The sequence below is a fragment of the Macaca thibetana genome, chromosome 1 (genome assembly GCF_024542745.1).
Source record: "Macaca thibetana thibetana isolate TM-01 chromosome 1, ASM2454274v1, whole genome shotgun sequence".
NCBI classification, from domain to species: domain Eukaryota; kingdom Metazoa; phylum Chordata; class Mammalia; order Primates; family Cercopithecidae; genus Macaca; species Macaca thibetana.
In genome coordinates this window covers 112872552-112886148 of record NC_065578.1, presented here as the reverse complement: position 1 = coordinate 112886148, position 13597 = coordinate 112872552, and the positions used below count along the sequence as shown (strand labels likewise).

The 13597-nt window shown below is 39.9% G+C and overlaps 1 protein-coding gene across 3 annotated transcripts in view; it reads right to left on the bottom strand.

Annotated features, from left to right (window-relative positions):
• Nucleotides 1-13597, bottom strand: part of MAGI3 (membrane associated guanylate kinase, WW and PDZ domain containing 3) — a 296332-nt gene that overhangs the window by 119428 nt on the left and 163307 nt on the right. For all 3 annotated transcript variants that reach the window (XM_050747218.1, XM_050747221.1, XM_050747222.1), the window contains exon 2: nt 13409-13525. In XM_050747218.1, the coding sequence (XP_050603175.1) occupies nt 13409-13525 (117 nt within the window). The remainder of the gene's footprint in view (nt 1-13408; nt 13526-13597) is intronic.

The following is a 13597-nucleotide window of genomic DNA, read 5'->3' as shown; positions in this document are numbered from 1 at the left end:
CCTGTCTGATTCTTGCTTTGGAAGCTTCCTCTCAGGGGTGTACTCCACCCTGTGAGGTGTGGGGTGTCAGACTGCCCCTAGTGTCTCCCAGTTAGGGTTGTCTCCCAGTTAGGCTACTCAGGGGTCAGGGACCCACTTGAGCAGGGAGTCTGTCCCTTCTCAGATCTCAACCTCCGTGTTGGGAGATCCACTGCTCTCTTCAAAGCTGTCAGACAGAGTCGTTTGCGTCTGCAGAGGTTTCGGCTGTGTTTGTTATTGCCCTGTCCCCAGAGGTGGAGTCTACAGAGACAGGCAGGTTTCCTTGAGCTGCTGTGAGCTCCACCCAGTTCGAGCTTCCCAGCAGCTTTGTTTACCTACTTAAGCCTCAGCAATGGCGGGCGCCCCTCCCCCAGCCTCGCTGCTGCCTTGCCGGTAGATCACAGACTGCTGTGCTAGCAATGAGGGAGGCTCCGTGGGTGTGGGACCCTCCCGGCCAGGTGTGGGATATGATCTCCTGGTGTGCCTGTTTGCTTAAAGCGCAGTATTGGGGTGGGAGTTACCCGATTTTCCAGGTGTTGTGTGTTTCGGTTCCCCTGGCTAGGAAAAGGGATTCCCTTCCCCCTTGCGCTTCCCAGGTGAGGCAATGCCTCGCCCTGCTTCAGCTCTCGCTGGTCGGCCTGCAGCAGCTGACCAGCACCGATCGTCCGGCACTCCCCAGTGAGATGAACCCAGTACCTCAGTTGAAAATGCAGAAATCACCGGTCTTCTGTGTCGCTCGCGCTGGGAGTTGGAGACTGGAGCTGTTCCTATTCGGCCATCTTGCTCCGCCCCCCTCCAACTTTTATTCTAAGTTCAGGGGTATATGTGCAGGTTTGTTACATAAATGTGTGCCATGGTAATTAGCTGTACAGATCATCCTATCATCTACGTATTAAGCCCAGCATCCATTAGCTATTCTTACTGATGCTGTCCTTCCTCCCACCCTCCAACAGGCCCCAGTGTGTGTTGTTCCCCACCATGTGTCCATGTGTTCTCATCACTCAGCTCCCAATTATAAGTGAGAACATTTGATTTTCTGTTCCAAATGAATTGTAAAATAGTTTTTTTTTTCCTAATTCTGTGAAGAATGTCAATGATAGTTTAATGGGAATAGCACTGAATCTATAAATTACTATGGGCAGTATGGCCATTTTGATGATACTGATTCTTCCTATTCATAAGCATGGAACGTTTTTCCATTTATTTGTGTCATCATCTCTGATTTCTTTGAGCAGTCGTTTGTAGTTCTTGAAGAGGTCATTTACTTGTCTTGTTAGCTGTATTCCTAGGTATTTTATTCTTTTTTGTGGCAATTGTGAATGGGAGTTCATTCTGGATTTTGGCTCTCAGCTTGCCTGTTACTGATATATAGGAATGTTAGCAATTTTTGCACATTGATTTTGTACCCTGAGATTTTGCTGAAGTTGCCTATCAGTTTAAGAAGCTTTTGGGCAGAAACGGTGGAATTTTCTAAATATAGGAGATCATGTCATCAGCAAACGGATAGTTTCACTTCCTCTTCCTATGTGAATATGCTCTTTCTTTCTCTTTCTTGACTGCCCTGGTCAGAACTTCCAAAACTATATTGAATAGGAGTGGTGAAAGAGGGCATCCTTGTCTTGTGCTGGTTTTCAAGGGCAATGGTTCTAGCTTTTGTCCATTCAGTATGATATTGGCTGTAGGTCTTATTATTTTGAGATATGTTCCTTCAATATCTAGTTTATTGAGAATTTTTAACGTGAAGCATTGTTGAATTTTATCGAAGGCTTTTTCAGCATCTACTGAGATAATCATGTGGTTTTTGTCTTTAGTTCTGTTTATGTGGTGAATTATGTTTATTGATTTGTGTATGTTGAACCAGCCTTGCATCCTGGGAATGAAGCCGAATTGATTGTGGTGGATGAGCTTTTTGATATGCTGTTGGATTCAGTTTGCCAGTATTTTACTGAGGGTTTTTTCATTGATGTTCATTAGGGATACTGGCCTGAAGTTTTCTTTTTTTGTTGTATCTCCGCCAGGTTTTGGTGTCAGGATGATGCTGGCCTCATAAAATGAGTAAGGGAGTGGTCCCTCCTTTTCAATTATTTGGAATAGCTTCAGAAGAAATGGTACCAGCTCCTCGTTGTACCTCTGGTAGAATTCAGCTGTAAATCCATCTGGTCCTGGGCTTGTTTTGGTTGGCAGGCTATTTGTTACTGCCTCAATTTCAGAACTGGCTATTGGTCTCTTCAGGGAATCAACTTCTTTCTGGTTCAGCCTTGAGAGGGTGTATATGTCCAGGAATTTATCCGTTTTCTTCTAGATTTTCTAGTTTATTGCATAGAGGTGTTTATAGTATTCTCTGATGGTTGGTTGTATTTCTGAGGGGTCAGTGGTGATATTCCCCCTTATCATTTCTGATTGTGTTTGTTTGAATCTTCTGTCTTTTCTTCTTTATTAGTCCAGCTAGCAGTCTATTTTATTATTTTTTCCAAAAACCCAGCTCCTGGATTTGTTGATTTTTTTTGAAGGGTTTTTCATGTCTCTATCTCCTTTAGTTCAGCTCTGATCTTGGTTATTTCTTGTCTTCTTCTTCTAGCTTTGGGGTTTGTTTGCTCTTGGTTCTCCAGGTCTTTTAGTTGTGATGTTAGGTTGTTAACTTGAGATCTTTCTAGCCTTTTGATGTGGGCATTTAGTACTATAAACTTTCCTCTTAACACTGCTTTAGCTGTATCTCAGAGATTCTGATATGTTGTCTCTTTCTTCTCACTGGTTTCAAAGAACTTCTTGATTTCTGTCTCAATTTCATTATTTACCCAAGAGTCATTCAAGAGCAGGTTGTCCAATTTCCACGTAGTTGTGTGGTTTTGAGTGAACTTCTTTCTTTCTCTTTCTTTCCTTCCTTCTTTCCTCTTCTTTTCTTTTTTTCTTTCTTCCTTTTTCTTTTTTAGATGGAGTCTCACTCTGTGGCTCAGACAGGAGTGCAGTGGTGCAATCTCAGCTCACTGCAACCTCCACCTCCCGGTTCAAGCGATTCTCCTGCCTCAGCCCCGTGAGTAGCTAGGACTACAGGAGTGTGCCACCATACTCAACTAATTTTTGAATGAATTTCTTAATCTTGATTTCTAATTTGATTACACTGTGGTCTGAGAGATTGTTATGATTTCAGTTCTTTTGCATTTGCTGAGAAGTGTTTTACTTCCTATTATGTGATCAGTTTTAGAGTAAGTACCGTGCAGTGATGAGAAGAACATATATTCTGTTGTTTTGGGGTGGAGAGTTCTGTAGATATCTATCAGGTCCTCTTGATCCAGAGCTGAGTTCAGGTCCTGAATATCTTTGTTAATTTTCTGTCTCAATGATCTGCCTAATATTGTCAGTAGGTGTTAAAGTCTCCCACAATTATTGTGTGGGAGTCTAAGTCACTTTGAAGGTCCCTAAGAACTTGCTTTATGGCCAGGCACAGTGGCTAATGCCTGTAATCACGGGACTTTGGGAGGCTGAGATGAGTAGATCACTTGAGGTCAGGAATTCGAGACCAGCCTGGCCAACATGGTGAAACTCTGTCTCTACTAAAAAAATTCAAAAAATTAGCCAGGTGTGGTGGTGGGCACCTACTGTCTCAGTTACTAGGCTGAGGCAGGAGAATTGCTTGATCCCAGGAGGCGGAGGCTGCAGTGAGCCAAGATCGCACCACTGCACTTCAGCCTGGGAGACAGAGTGAGACTCCGTCTCAAAAAAAATAAATAAATAAATAAAGAACTTTATGAATCTGGGTGCTCCTGTATTGGGAGCATATGTATTTAGGGTAGTTGGCTCTTACCATTGAATTGAACCCTTTACCATTATGTAATGCCCTTCTTTGACTTTTTTGATCTTTGTTGGTTTAAAGTCTATTTTAAAGTCTGTTGGTTAAACCGTATTTTGTCTGAAACTAGAATTGCTTTTTTCCATTGGCTTGATAAATTTTCCTCCATCCCTTTATTTTGAGCCTATGTGTATCTTTGCATGTGAGATGGGTCTCTTGAAAATAGTATATTGATGGATCTTGATTCTTTATACAGCTTGCTATTCTTTGTCTTTTAATTGGGGCATTTAGCCCATTTATATTTAAGGACACCATGGTTATGTGTGGATTTGATACTGTCATCATGATGCTAGCTGGTTATTTTGCAGACTTGTTTATGGTGGTTGCTTCATAATGTCACTGGTCTGTGCACCACAGTGTGTTTTTGTAGTGGCTGGTAATGATGGTTTTTCCTTTTCATATTGAGTGCTTCCTTCAGGTGCTTTTGCAAGGCAGGTCTGTGGTAATGAGTTCCCTTAGCATTTGCTTCTCTGTAAAGGATATTAATTCTCCTTTGCTTATGAAGCTTGGTTTGGCCAGATATGAAATTCTGGGTTGGTAATGTTGATTATTGGCCCCAATCTCTTTTGGCTTGCAGGCTTTCCACTGAGAGGTCCACCGTTTTTATCTGGTGGCTTCCCTTTGTATGTGACCTGGCCTTTCTCTCTGGCTGTGCTTAACATTTTTTCTTTCATTTTAACCTTAAAGAATCTGATTATTAATTGTCTTGGGGATTATCTTCTCATGGAGTATCTTACTGGGGTTCTCTGCATTTCCTGAATTTGAATGTTGGCTTGGCCTGTCTTGCTAGGTTGGGGAAGTTCTCCTGGATGATATCCTGAAGTATGTTTTCCAACTTGGTTCCATTCTCCCCATCATTTTCAGGTACCCCAATCAGTCGTAGATTTGGTCTCTATATAATCCCCTATTTCTCGGAGGTTTCGTTCATTCATTTTCATTCTTTTTTCTTTATTCTTGTCTGCCTGTCTTAATTCAGAAAGCCAATCTTCCAGCTCTTAGATTCTTTCCCCCGCTTGGTTTATTCTGCTATTAATACTTATGATTGCATTGTGAAGTTCTTGTAGTGTGTTTTCAGCTCTAACAGGGAGTTATGTTCCTCTCTAAAATGGCTTTAGCTGTCAGTTCCTGTATTGTTCTATGATGATTCTTAGCTTCTTTGCATAGGGTCACAATGTGCTCCTTTAGCTCAGTGAAGTTCATTATTACCCATCTTCTGAAGCCTACTTCTGTCATTTCAGCCATCTCAGCCTCAGCCTGCTTCTGAGACCTTGCTGGAGAGGTGTTGTGGTCATTTGGAGGAAATAGGACACGCTAGGTTTTTGAGTTTTCAGCTTTTTTTGCATTGATTCTTTCTCATCATTGTGGGCTTATGTACCTTTGATCTTTGAGGTTGCTGATCTTTGAACAGGGTTTTTGTGGTTTTTCTTTGTTGTTGTTTTCGGTTTATTTGTTTTTCTTTTAACAGTCTGGCCACTCTTCTGCAGGGCTGCTGCAGTGTGCTGGGGGTCTCCTCCAGACTCTAGTTGTTTTGGTTCGTCGTGTACCTGGAGGTATCGCTAGTGAAGGCTGCAAAACAGCAAAGATGGCAGCTTGCTCCTTCCTCTGGAAGCTCTGTCCCAGGTGGGTACTGACCTATTGCCAGCCCAAATGTACCTGGAGGAGGTGGCTGGAGACCCCAGTTGGGAGGTCTCACCCAGTGAGGATGAATGGGATCAGTGTGGCTGCTTTTTGGTAGAGGAGGTGTGTTGTGTTGGGGATTCCTTCAGCTCCCGATTGGTCTGGGCTCTCCAAGGCCCACAGGATGGACCCATTGATGAGCCCAAATGGCCAAGGTAGCAGCTTGCCCACCCCTCAGGCACTCTGTCCCAGGGAGAAATTGGAGCTCTGTCAGTTCCATAGAACATGGGTGGTGGCTGGAGGCCCTGGCTGAGAAGTGCCAGCTGGGAGGACCAGCTGAGACAAGAAGTGGATCAGAGTCTGGCTTAAAGAAACAGTCTGGCCACGCCTCAACAAAACAGCTGTGTCCTGGTGGAGACCCGCTTCTGCCCATCAACTTGGACTCTCCAAAGCCTGTAGGCTGTAACAGTTAAGTCATCCATCTAACTCAGGTGGCATCCCTCCCCTCCCCGGGGCACTCCATCCCAGGGAGAGATCAGAGCTCTGTCCAGAGTATGTGCCAGTGGGCACGGCTGGAAGGCCCAGCTGGGAGGTCCTGCCCAGTGAGGAGGATGTGATCCAGACTGCTTAAAGCAGCAGTCTGGCCATGATCTGGCAAAGCCACTGTGTTGTGTCCGGACCTTTTGGACTCTCTGAAGCCCGCATGCTGGAATGGCTGAGTCGACCAAACAGCAGAGATGGTGCCTAACCCTCTCCCCTTAAAGTTTTCTTTATAGGAAAGTTAAAAACTAAAATTCAATTTCTTTAATAGATAGAGGGTTTTTCAGCTCACCTATTTCTTCATGAGTGAGCATTGGTAGTTTTTGTCTTCTAAAGAATTTGTCCATTTTATCTAAGTTGTTGAGTTTATTGCCATAAAGTTATTCAGAATATTCCTTATTAGGCCAGGTATGGGGTCTCACATCTGTAATTCCAACACTTTGGGAGGCCAAGGCCAGAGGATCACTTGAGCTCAAGAGTTTGAGATCAGCCTAGGCAACATAGCAAGACCTCATCTCTACTTAAAAAAAAAAAAAAAAAAAAAAATTAGCTGGGCATGGTGGCACACATCTGTAGTTCCAGCAACTAAGGAGGTTGAGGCAAGAGGATAACTTGAGCCCAGGAGATGGAAGAAATGGAAGTTCAGCTATAACTACACCAATGAATTCCAGGACCTGGGTGACAGAGTGAGACTGTCTCAAAAAAAAAATTTATTTATCATACACTTACACACTTAACATCTATAGGATTTTCAGTGATGTCACCTCTCTCATTCCTGATATTGTTTTGCTTTGTAGTAACAGAGTCACTATTTGCTCAGGCTTATCTCAAACTCCTGGACTCAAGCAATCCTCCTGCCTCAGCCTCCCAAAGCACTGGGATTACAGGCATGAGCCACTGCACCCAGCCTCCTGATAGCATTAATTTGTGTTTAATTTCTTCCTAAGCAGTCTAGCTAGAGGTTTATCACTTTTATTGATCTCAAAGAATGAGCTTTGGGTTTCATTGATTTTTTTCTATTTTCTATTTCACTGGTTTCTACTCTTTATATTTTCTTCCTTCTACTTGAAATAAGTATTTTTCTCCTTTTTAAGATTCTTAAGGTAGAAGTTTAGATCACTAACTTGAAATCTTCATTATTTTCTAATATAAGTATTTAATACTGTAAGTTTCCATCTAAATACTACTCTAGCTACATCCTACAAATTTTCGTATGTTGTGTCTGATACATTTCAATTTGTTGGTTGATATGTGTAATATTTTGTAATCTTTGTGATTTATTCAACTCACAGTTTATTTAGAAGTATGTTATTAATTATTAATTTCTGAATATCTTTCTGTTAGTATTTTCTCTATTTTTTTTTTAAGAGACAGGGTCTCACTCTTGACGTGATTATAGCTCACTACAGCCTCAAACTCCTGGGCTCAAGGGATCCTCCCGCCTCAGCCTCTCAAGTAGCTAGGACTATAGGTACATGCCATCTTGCCTGCCTCATTTTAAAAAGTTTTTTTTTGTAGAGATGGGGTCTTGGTAGGTTGTCCAGGCTGGTCTCAAACTCCTAGCCTCAAGCAATCCTCCCATCATCGTTAATAATTTCTAATTTAATTTCATGATGGCCAGATAACATGTTTTATATGATTTAAGTCTAAATCCTCTTAAACGTATTGGTTCTTGCCTTGTGGTGCAGAATATGGTCTATATTTGTGAATGTATCATCTACACCAGAAAAGCATGTGCATTCTGCTGCTGTTGGGTGGCATCTTCTAATAAATAGTAACTAGGTCAAGCTGGTTGAAAATGCTGTTCATGTTTTCTATTACCTTACAGATTTTTTGCTTAATTTTAAAATTAATTACTAAAAGGGGATGTTGAAATCTTGAACTGTAATTATGAAGCTGTGCATTTTCCTTTCAGTTCTATTGCTCTGGTATCATTTCCCTTCTACCTGAAGAATTTCCTTTAATATTTCGTTTTGTTTGTTGTTTGTGCATTTTGTCTAATCTTTAATATTTCTTACAGTGTAAGAAATATTAATATCTGCTGCTGAAAGCTTCTTTCACCTTTTCGTTTGTCTGAAAATTCCTTATTTCTCTTTCATTTTTGAAGGATATTTTTGTTGTATATAGAAATCCAGGTTGGCATCTTTTTTTCCTTGCAGCATGTTAAAGATGTTATTTGATGGACTCTGGCTTATACTGTTTCTGTGGATTCTGCAATCATTCTTTGTTCCCTTGCATGTAATTTATCTTTTTTTTCCTGTTTTTTGCATTTTCTTTTTCAAAAATTTTTATTTTATTTCACTTTATTTAGAGATGGGATCTCACTATGCTGCCTAGGCTGGATTTGAACTCCTGAGCTCAAGTGATCCACCCACCTCAGCTTCCTGCTGAGTTGAGATTACGGGCACATGCCAGCATGCCCAGCATCATTTTCTTTTTATCAATGGTTTTTAATAATCTAATTATGATGTCCTTTGATATGGTTTTCTTCATGTTTCTTCTGTTTCGGGTCTATTGAGCTTCTTTGATCTGTGCGCTTATTATTTTCATCAAATTTGGAAAAATTTCAGTCACTATTTCTTTAAGAATTTTTCTCCTTCCTCCACTTTGGCTTGATAGCTTGCCATGGGTAAATATAAATGCATCGTAGTCCTGTTCTGCCTATATTTAAATGTCTGAAAACAGCTGTTACATATTCCTCATCCAATTTCTAGTTGTCTATGACAACAGGGTAAATCTAGTACTAGTTATGGTACTGGTACTTCATGGCAGAAGTAGAAATCTCTCCCCTCCCCATTGTCATCTGGTTGCTCAAAAAAACAGAACGTTTTCACTTTCTCAGTCATTTTCTTCTCTGTGCTTCAGTTTCATTAGTTTATATTGCTATGTGTTCAGGTTCACTGATCTTTTCTTCTCCAGTTTTGAATCTTCTGTTAAGTCCATTCAGTGAATTTTTAAGGTTCCACTTAATTCATATATACATATATATATACACACACACACACACACATACATACACATATGAATATTTATATATAATTTTTCTCTTCATTATGTTCATATTGTTCTTTAAATCCTTGAGCATATTTCTAATAACTAAAATTGCTGGTATAGTCCTGCCATCATGTGTCATTTCTGTTTCTTTTTTCTATCAGCTGACTTTTCTTTTGATTATGGGTCACATTTTCCTGCTTTTTGCAGGTCTAGTAATTTTTTATTAGATGCTGGACATTTTGAATATTCTATTACACAATGTTTCCATTTTGTTGTCTTTCTATTTTTTTGTTTGTTTGTTTGTTTGAGACAGAGTCTCACTGTGTCGCCAGGCTGGAGTGCAGTGGCACGATCTCGGCTCACTGCAACCTCCGCCTCCTGGGTTCAAGCGATTCTCCTGCTTCAGCCTCCCAAGTAGCTGGGACTACAGGCACACACCACTATGCCCAGCTAATTTTTGTATTTTTAGTAGGCACGAGGTTTCACCATGTAGGCCAGGATGGTCTTGATCTCTTAACCTCATGATCCGCCTGCCTCAGCCTCCCAAAGTGCTGGGATTACAGGCGTGAGCCACTGAGCCTGGCCAATGTCTTTCTTTAAAGAGTGTTGATTTACTTCTTTCCTTCTTTCTTCCTTTTTTGCTAGCAGTTAAGTTGCATGCATATTCACTTGATCCTTTGGGGTCTTGCTTAATTAAGCTTTGTTAAAGCAGGCCTAGAGGAGCTTTATCTGTGGCTATTTTAGCCCTGCTAGTAAGGCAGGAGTCTTATGGGATTCTTCCACCAAGCTGATTAGAACTCAAATGTCTCCTGGCCCTGGGTAAGCTCTGGGAATTGTTAAACTTACAACTCCAAGAGATTTTTTGGTTTAACCTTGAAGAGTCTCATCCCACATATTCTCAGCTTAGTATTCAGCCACAGAGTCAAGGGGGTGCCTTTACAGATTGCTTGAGCTCTTTTTCTTCATAGCTGTCTCCTCTGAGACATTCTGTCCTGCAAATTCCAGATACCTCAGGCTTCTTGAACTCAGATTTCTGTCCCTTCAACTCAGAGTCCATTGTACTCTGCCTGGGCTCTCCCTCCTTGTGCTGTGGTCCAGAAAGTGCCTTTAAGTAGAAACTTGAGGAAATTATAGGATTCCTCTGTGTGTGGTCTCCTTTCTTCTTCTCTCAGGGATTACAGTCCCATTCCACCTACAGCTCAATATCTGACAATAGAAGTGCCCTCTCTCTTTTTTCAACACTGTTGCTCAAATTGTCTCAGATTTTTTGAGTAAGCCTCCTTTTAGGTGGCTTCTATGTCCTCCTGGTATGTCTCTATAATTTTTTAAGCACTATGTACTTTCTGATACACTTACATGCTCCAAAGCTCATCGTGTACTTTCCTTGCCCCAGACCTAGAATCAGAACTATCTCCAAGGAGACCTCAAACTTTTTAGGAAAGTATGATATTTAGAGACCAGATGTGACCCTTCAGTATGCTAACTGCTACTGATGCGGCATTGTGTCTAGGTTCCTAGAGGGAGCTTTGGACACTTCAATTTGTGTGTAAGTTAAGAGGGCCTATTGAGATCTAAAAGGGCTACAGCTGCTTGGACCCTATGAAATGAAACAAAATAAATTTTAGCTCCCTTCAAGGATAAAAACCTCACAGTGAGGAAAATGCAAAACTAGAACAATAAAATTAAAAGAAAAACTCAAGTGAAAGTGGCAGAGGGCAGTAAAAAAAAAAAGACCTATCTTAGAAAGTACAAGTACATATTTTTATTATCTTGTTTTAACAACGGAAGAGGAAGCTCTAGAATTATGAAACTAAAAATGAGACATCCTATGCAGGAAAAATATCAAGTTATTTAAAAAGAAATGAAAATTAGATTGCTACCAAACTCTTTAAGAGCAATGCTTTATGCCAAAAACAGTTAGATAGTTGACTAATATATTTAAGATAGTCGAGGACAGAAAATGAGTCAAAAATTTTATATCCATCCAAACAAACATCAAAGTATAAAGGCCACAAACAAAATCCTAAGATGATCCTGTGAGCCTTTGCTGGGAAATCGGGTAAAGAAAAAGCTTTAGACAACTACAATTAGTGAAAAAATAACAACGTAAGGATTGGTGGTTATATTAAATATGTATTTACTCACAGAATAAAAGATAAATGATAATTATAAAGGAAGAAATTACAGTAATGTAATGGCTATTTGCTTAGCCAATGTAGATACAGCCCAACTATTAAAAAAAATAATAATAAGGTAAGAATGACGAAAGCATATGCAAAGTGGAATAAGCTTACTGATCACCTTATATTTGGTAGGAATAAAAAGGTATTACTTCAAGTCAGATGATGGGAGAGAAGGAAGGATAAAGAAGAGATGACTAAGTAATTTAAATATTACTCATAGTAGAGACAGAAGCAAAAAAAGAGGGAGGGAGGAACAAAGATTATTATATAAAGGTATCAAGGTAACCATTAAAAAAAAAGATCCCTACAAACCTTTCTAAAAAGAGAGAGATGACTACATAGTGAAAGGATTTTCATACAAAAGGCTTATATATGGTAAATATAAAAACCATGACAGAATTGAGGCTAAAGATATTGATCACATCAATAAAAATGTAAAAAGTTTCACACTGGCTGAGTAAAGTCCAGAACTATTTGTAAAACAGAGATTCAGAGACTTTAAGAATAACAAGATAGACAAAGACACATCAGGCAAATACAAATTGAAATAAAGGCAGAAGTTGTGATCTGCAGCTACAAGGCAGATTTGTAGGAGGAAATCATAGATAAGGAGGCAGATTAAAAAAAACAAAAAATATTTTATGCGATGCTAAGGAGTCTGAACTTGATTTGTCAGTGGAAATCTTTGAAGGATAAACTATAGATGGACAAGAATCGGATGTCCACTTTATTTTTAAATTTTTTTCCCTTTCCTATAGTGCTGAGAAACGTGCACTTTAAAAATCGATTGAATTGAGGTGAAATGAGAGGCAGGAGATCCAGTTAGAATGGGAGAAGGTGACAAACACTACTTGAGTGCCTACTCTAGGCCAAGCAGTTTTACATACATGCTCTCATTTTAAATCCTAGTGACAGCTACATGAGGTGAGTCTTGTTATTTTAATTCTATATATAGAGTTTCTGAGGACCAGGAACATTAAGTAACTTGCCCAAGTAAAGTAGCCAGTAAGATTCTAGAGTAAAGATTTTGAACTCAACTTTACTTAGCTCTTTGCCACTACATAGTCAAGGTAGGAAGGGAGGAAGCCAGGGAGGGAGGGAAAAAAAATTATTCCAAGTAAGAGAGAGTTCCTTTCCTTCTTCTTTTTTTTTTTTTTTTTTTTAATTTTTTCCTTTTTGGGGAAGGGGCAGATTTTAAAATTATTTTAAAATAATGTTCTAATAAAATACTTGTTCTTGGTATACAAGGCATTGGGAGCTAAAAAGTCTTCTTACTGCATAAGGCTTTACAAATCGATTTACAGGAATAAAATCTAGTTAACAACATGTAAATATATATTCTTTTTTGATTTCCTTTTTTTCTTTTTTTCGAGATGGGGGTCTTGCTGTTATCGCCCAGGCAGGAGTGCAATGGCGCGATCTTGGCTCACTGCAACCTCTGCCTCTTGGGTTCAAGTGATTCTCCTGCCTCAGCCTCCCAAGTAGCTGGGATTACAGGTGCCTGCCACCATGCTTGGCTAATTTTTGTGTTTTTAGTAGAGACAGGGTTTCACCATGTTGGCCAGGCTAGTCTCAAACTCGTGACCTCACGTGATCTGCCCACCTCAGCCTCCCAAAGTGCTTGGATTACATAGTCTTAAATTCTAGTCATCACTTTTTAAAAGTCACAATATAGAATCTTCCAGTTTTTCTACTTTATACTTTTTTTTTTTTTTTTTTTTTTTTTTTTTTTGAGGCAGAGTCTTGCTCTTTCGTCTAGGCTAGAGTGCAGTGGCATGATCTCGGCTCACTGCAACCTCCACTTCCTGGGTTCAAGCGATTCTCCTGCCTCAATCTTCAAAGTAGCTGGGATTACAGGTGCCTGCCACCACACTGGGCTAATTTTTGTGTTTTTAGTAGAGACGAGGTTTCACCATGTTGGCCAGGCTGGTCTCGAACTCCTGAACTCAAGTGATCCACCTGCCTTGGCCTCAAAAAGTGCTGGGATTACAGGTGTGAGTCACTGCACCCGGCCCAGTTTTTCTACTTTTAAAAACAAAACCTCTCAAGTTCTCTGAAAATTTTTCTTCTAATCCAATTTTGTTCATTTTTGCTCCCAATTTAGTCTTCACAATTTCATGTGAAATACTCTATCAAACTATCTATAGATGTTTAATTAGTTAAGAAAGGACATTTCTGCTTCAGTTCTTTTATTCCATCACATACTTACATGGAATGGTTCTCAAGTAGAGATTATCTCTGATCACTTGCTGCAGTTTGTGGTCAATTGATCCTTTTTGAAACTGAAGACTTAGGTAATGCCGCAAATCTTTATTAATGACTTTGCCTGGAGCAAAGACAAAAAAACAGAAAATAAATGCATAATTTTTAGACGTTCACTTAAATATAGAAGCTAGTA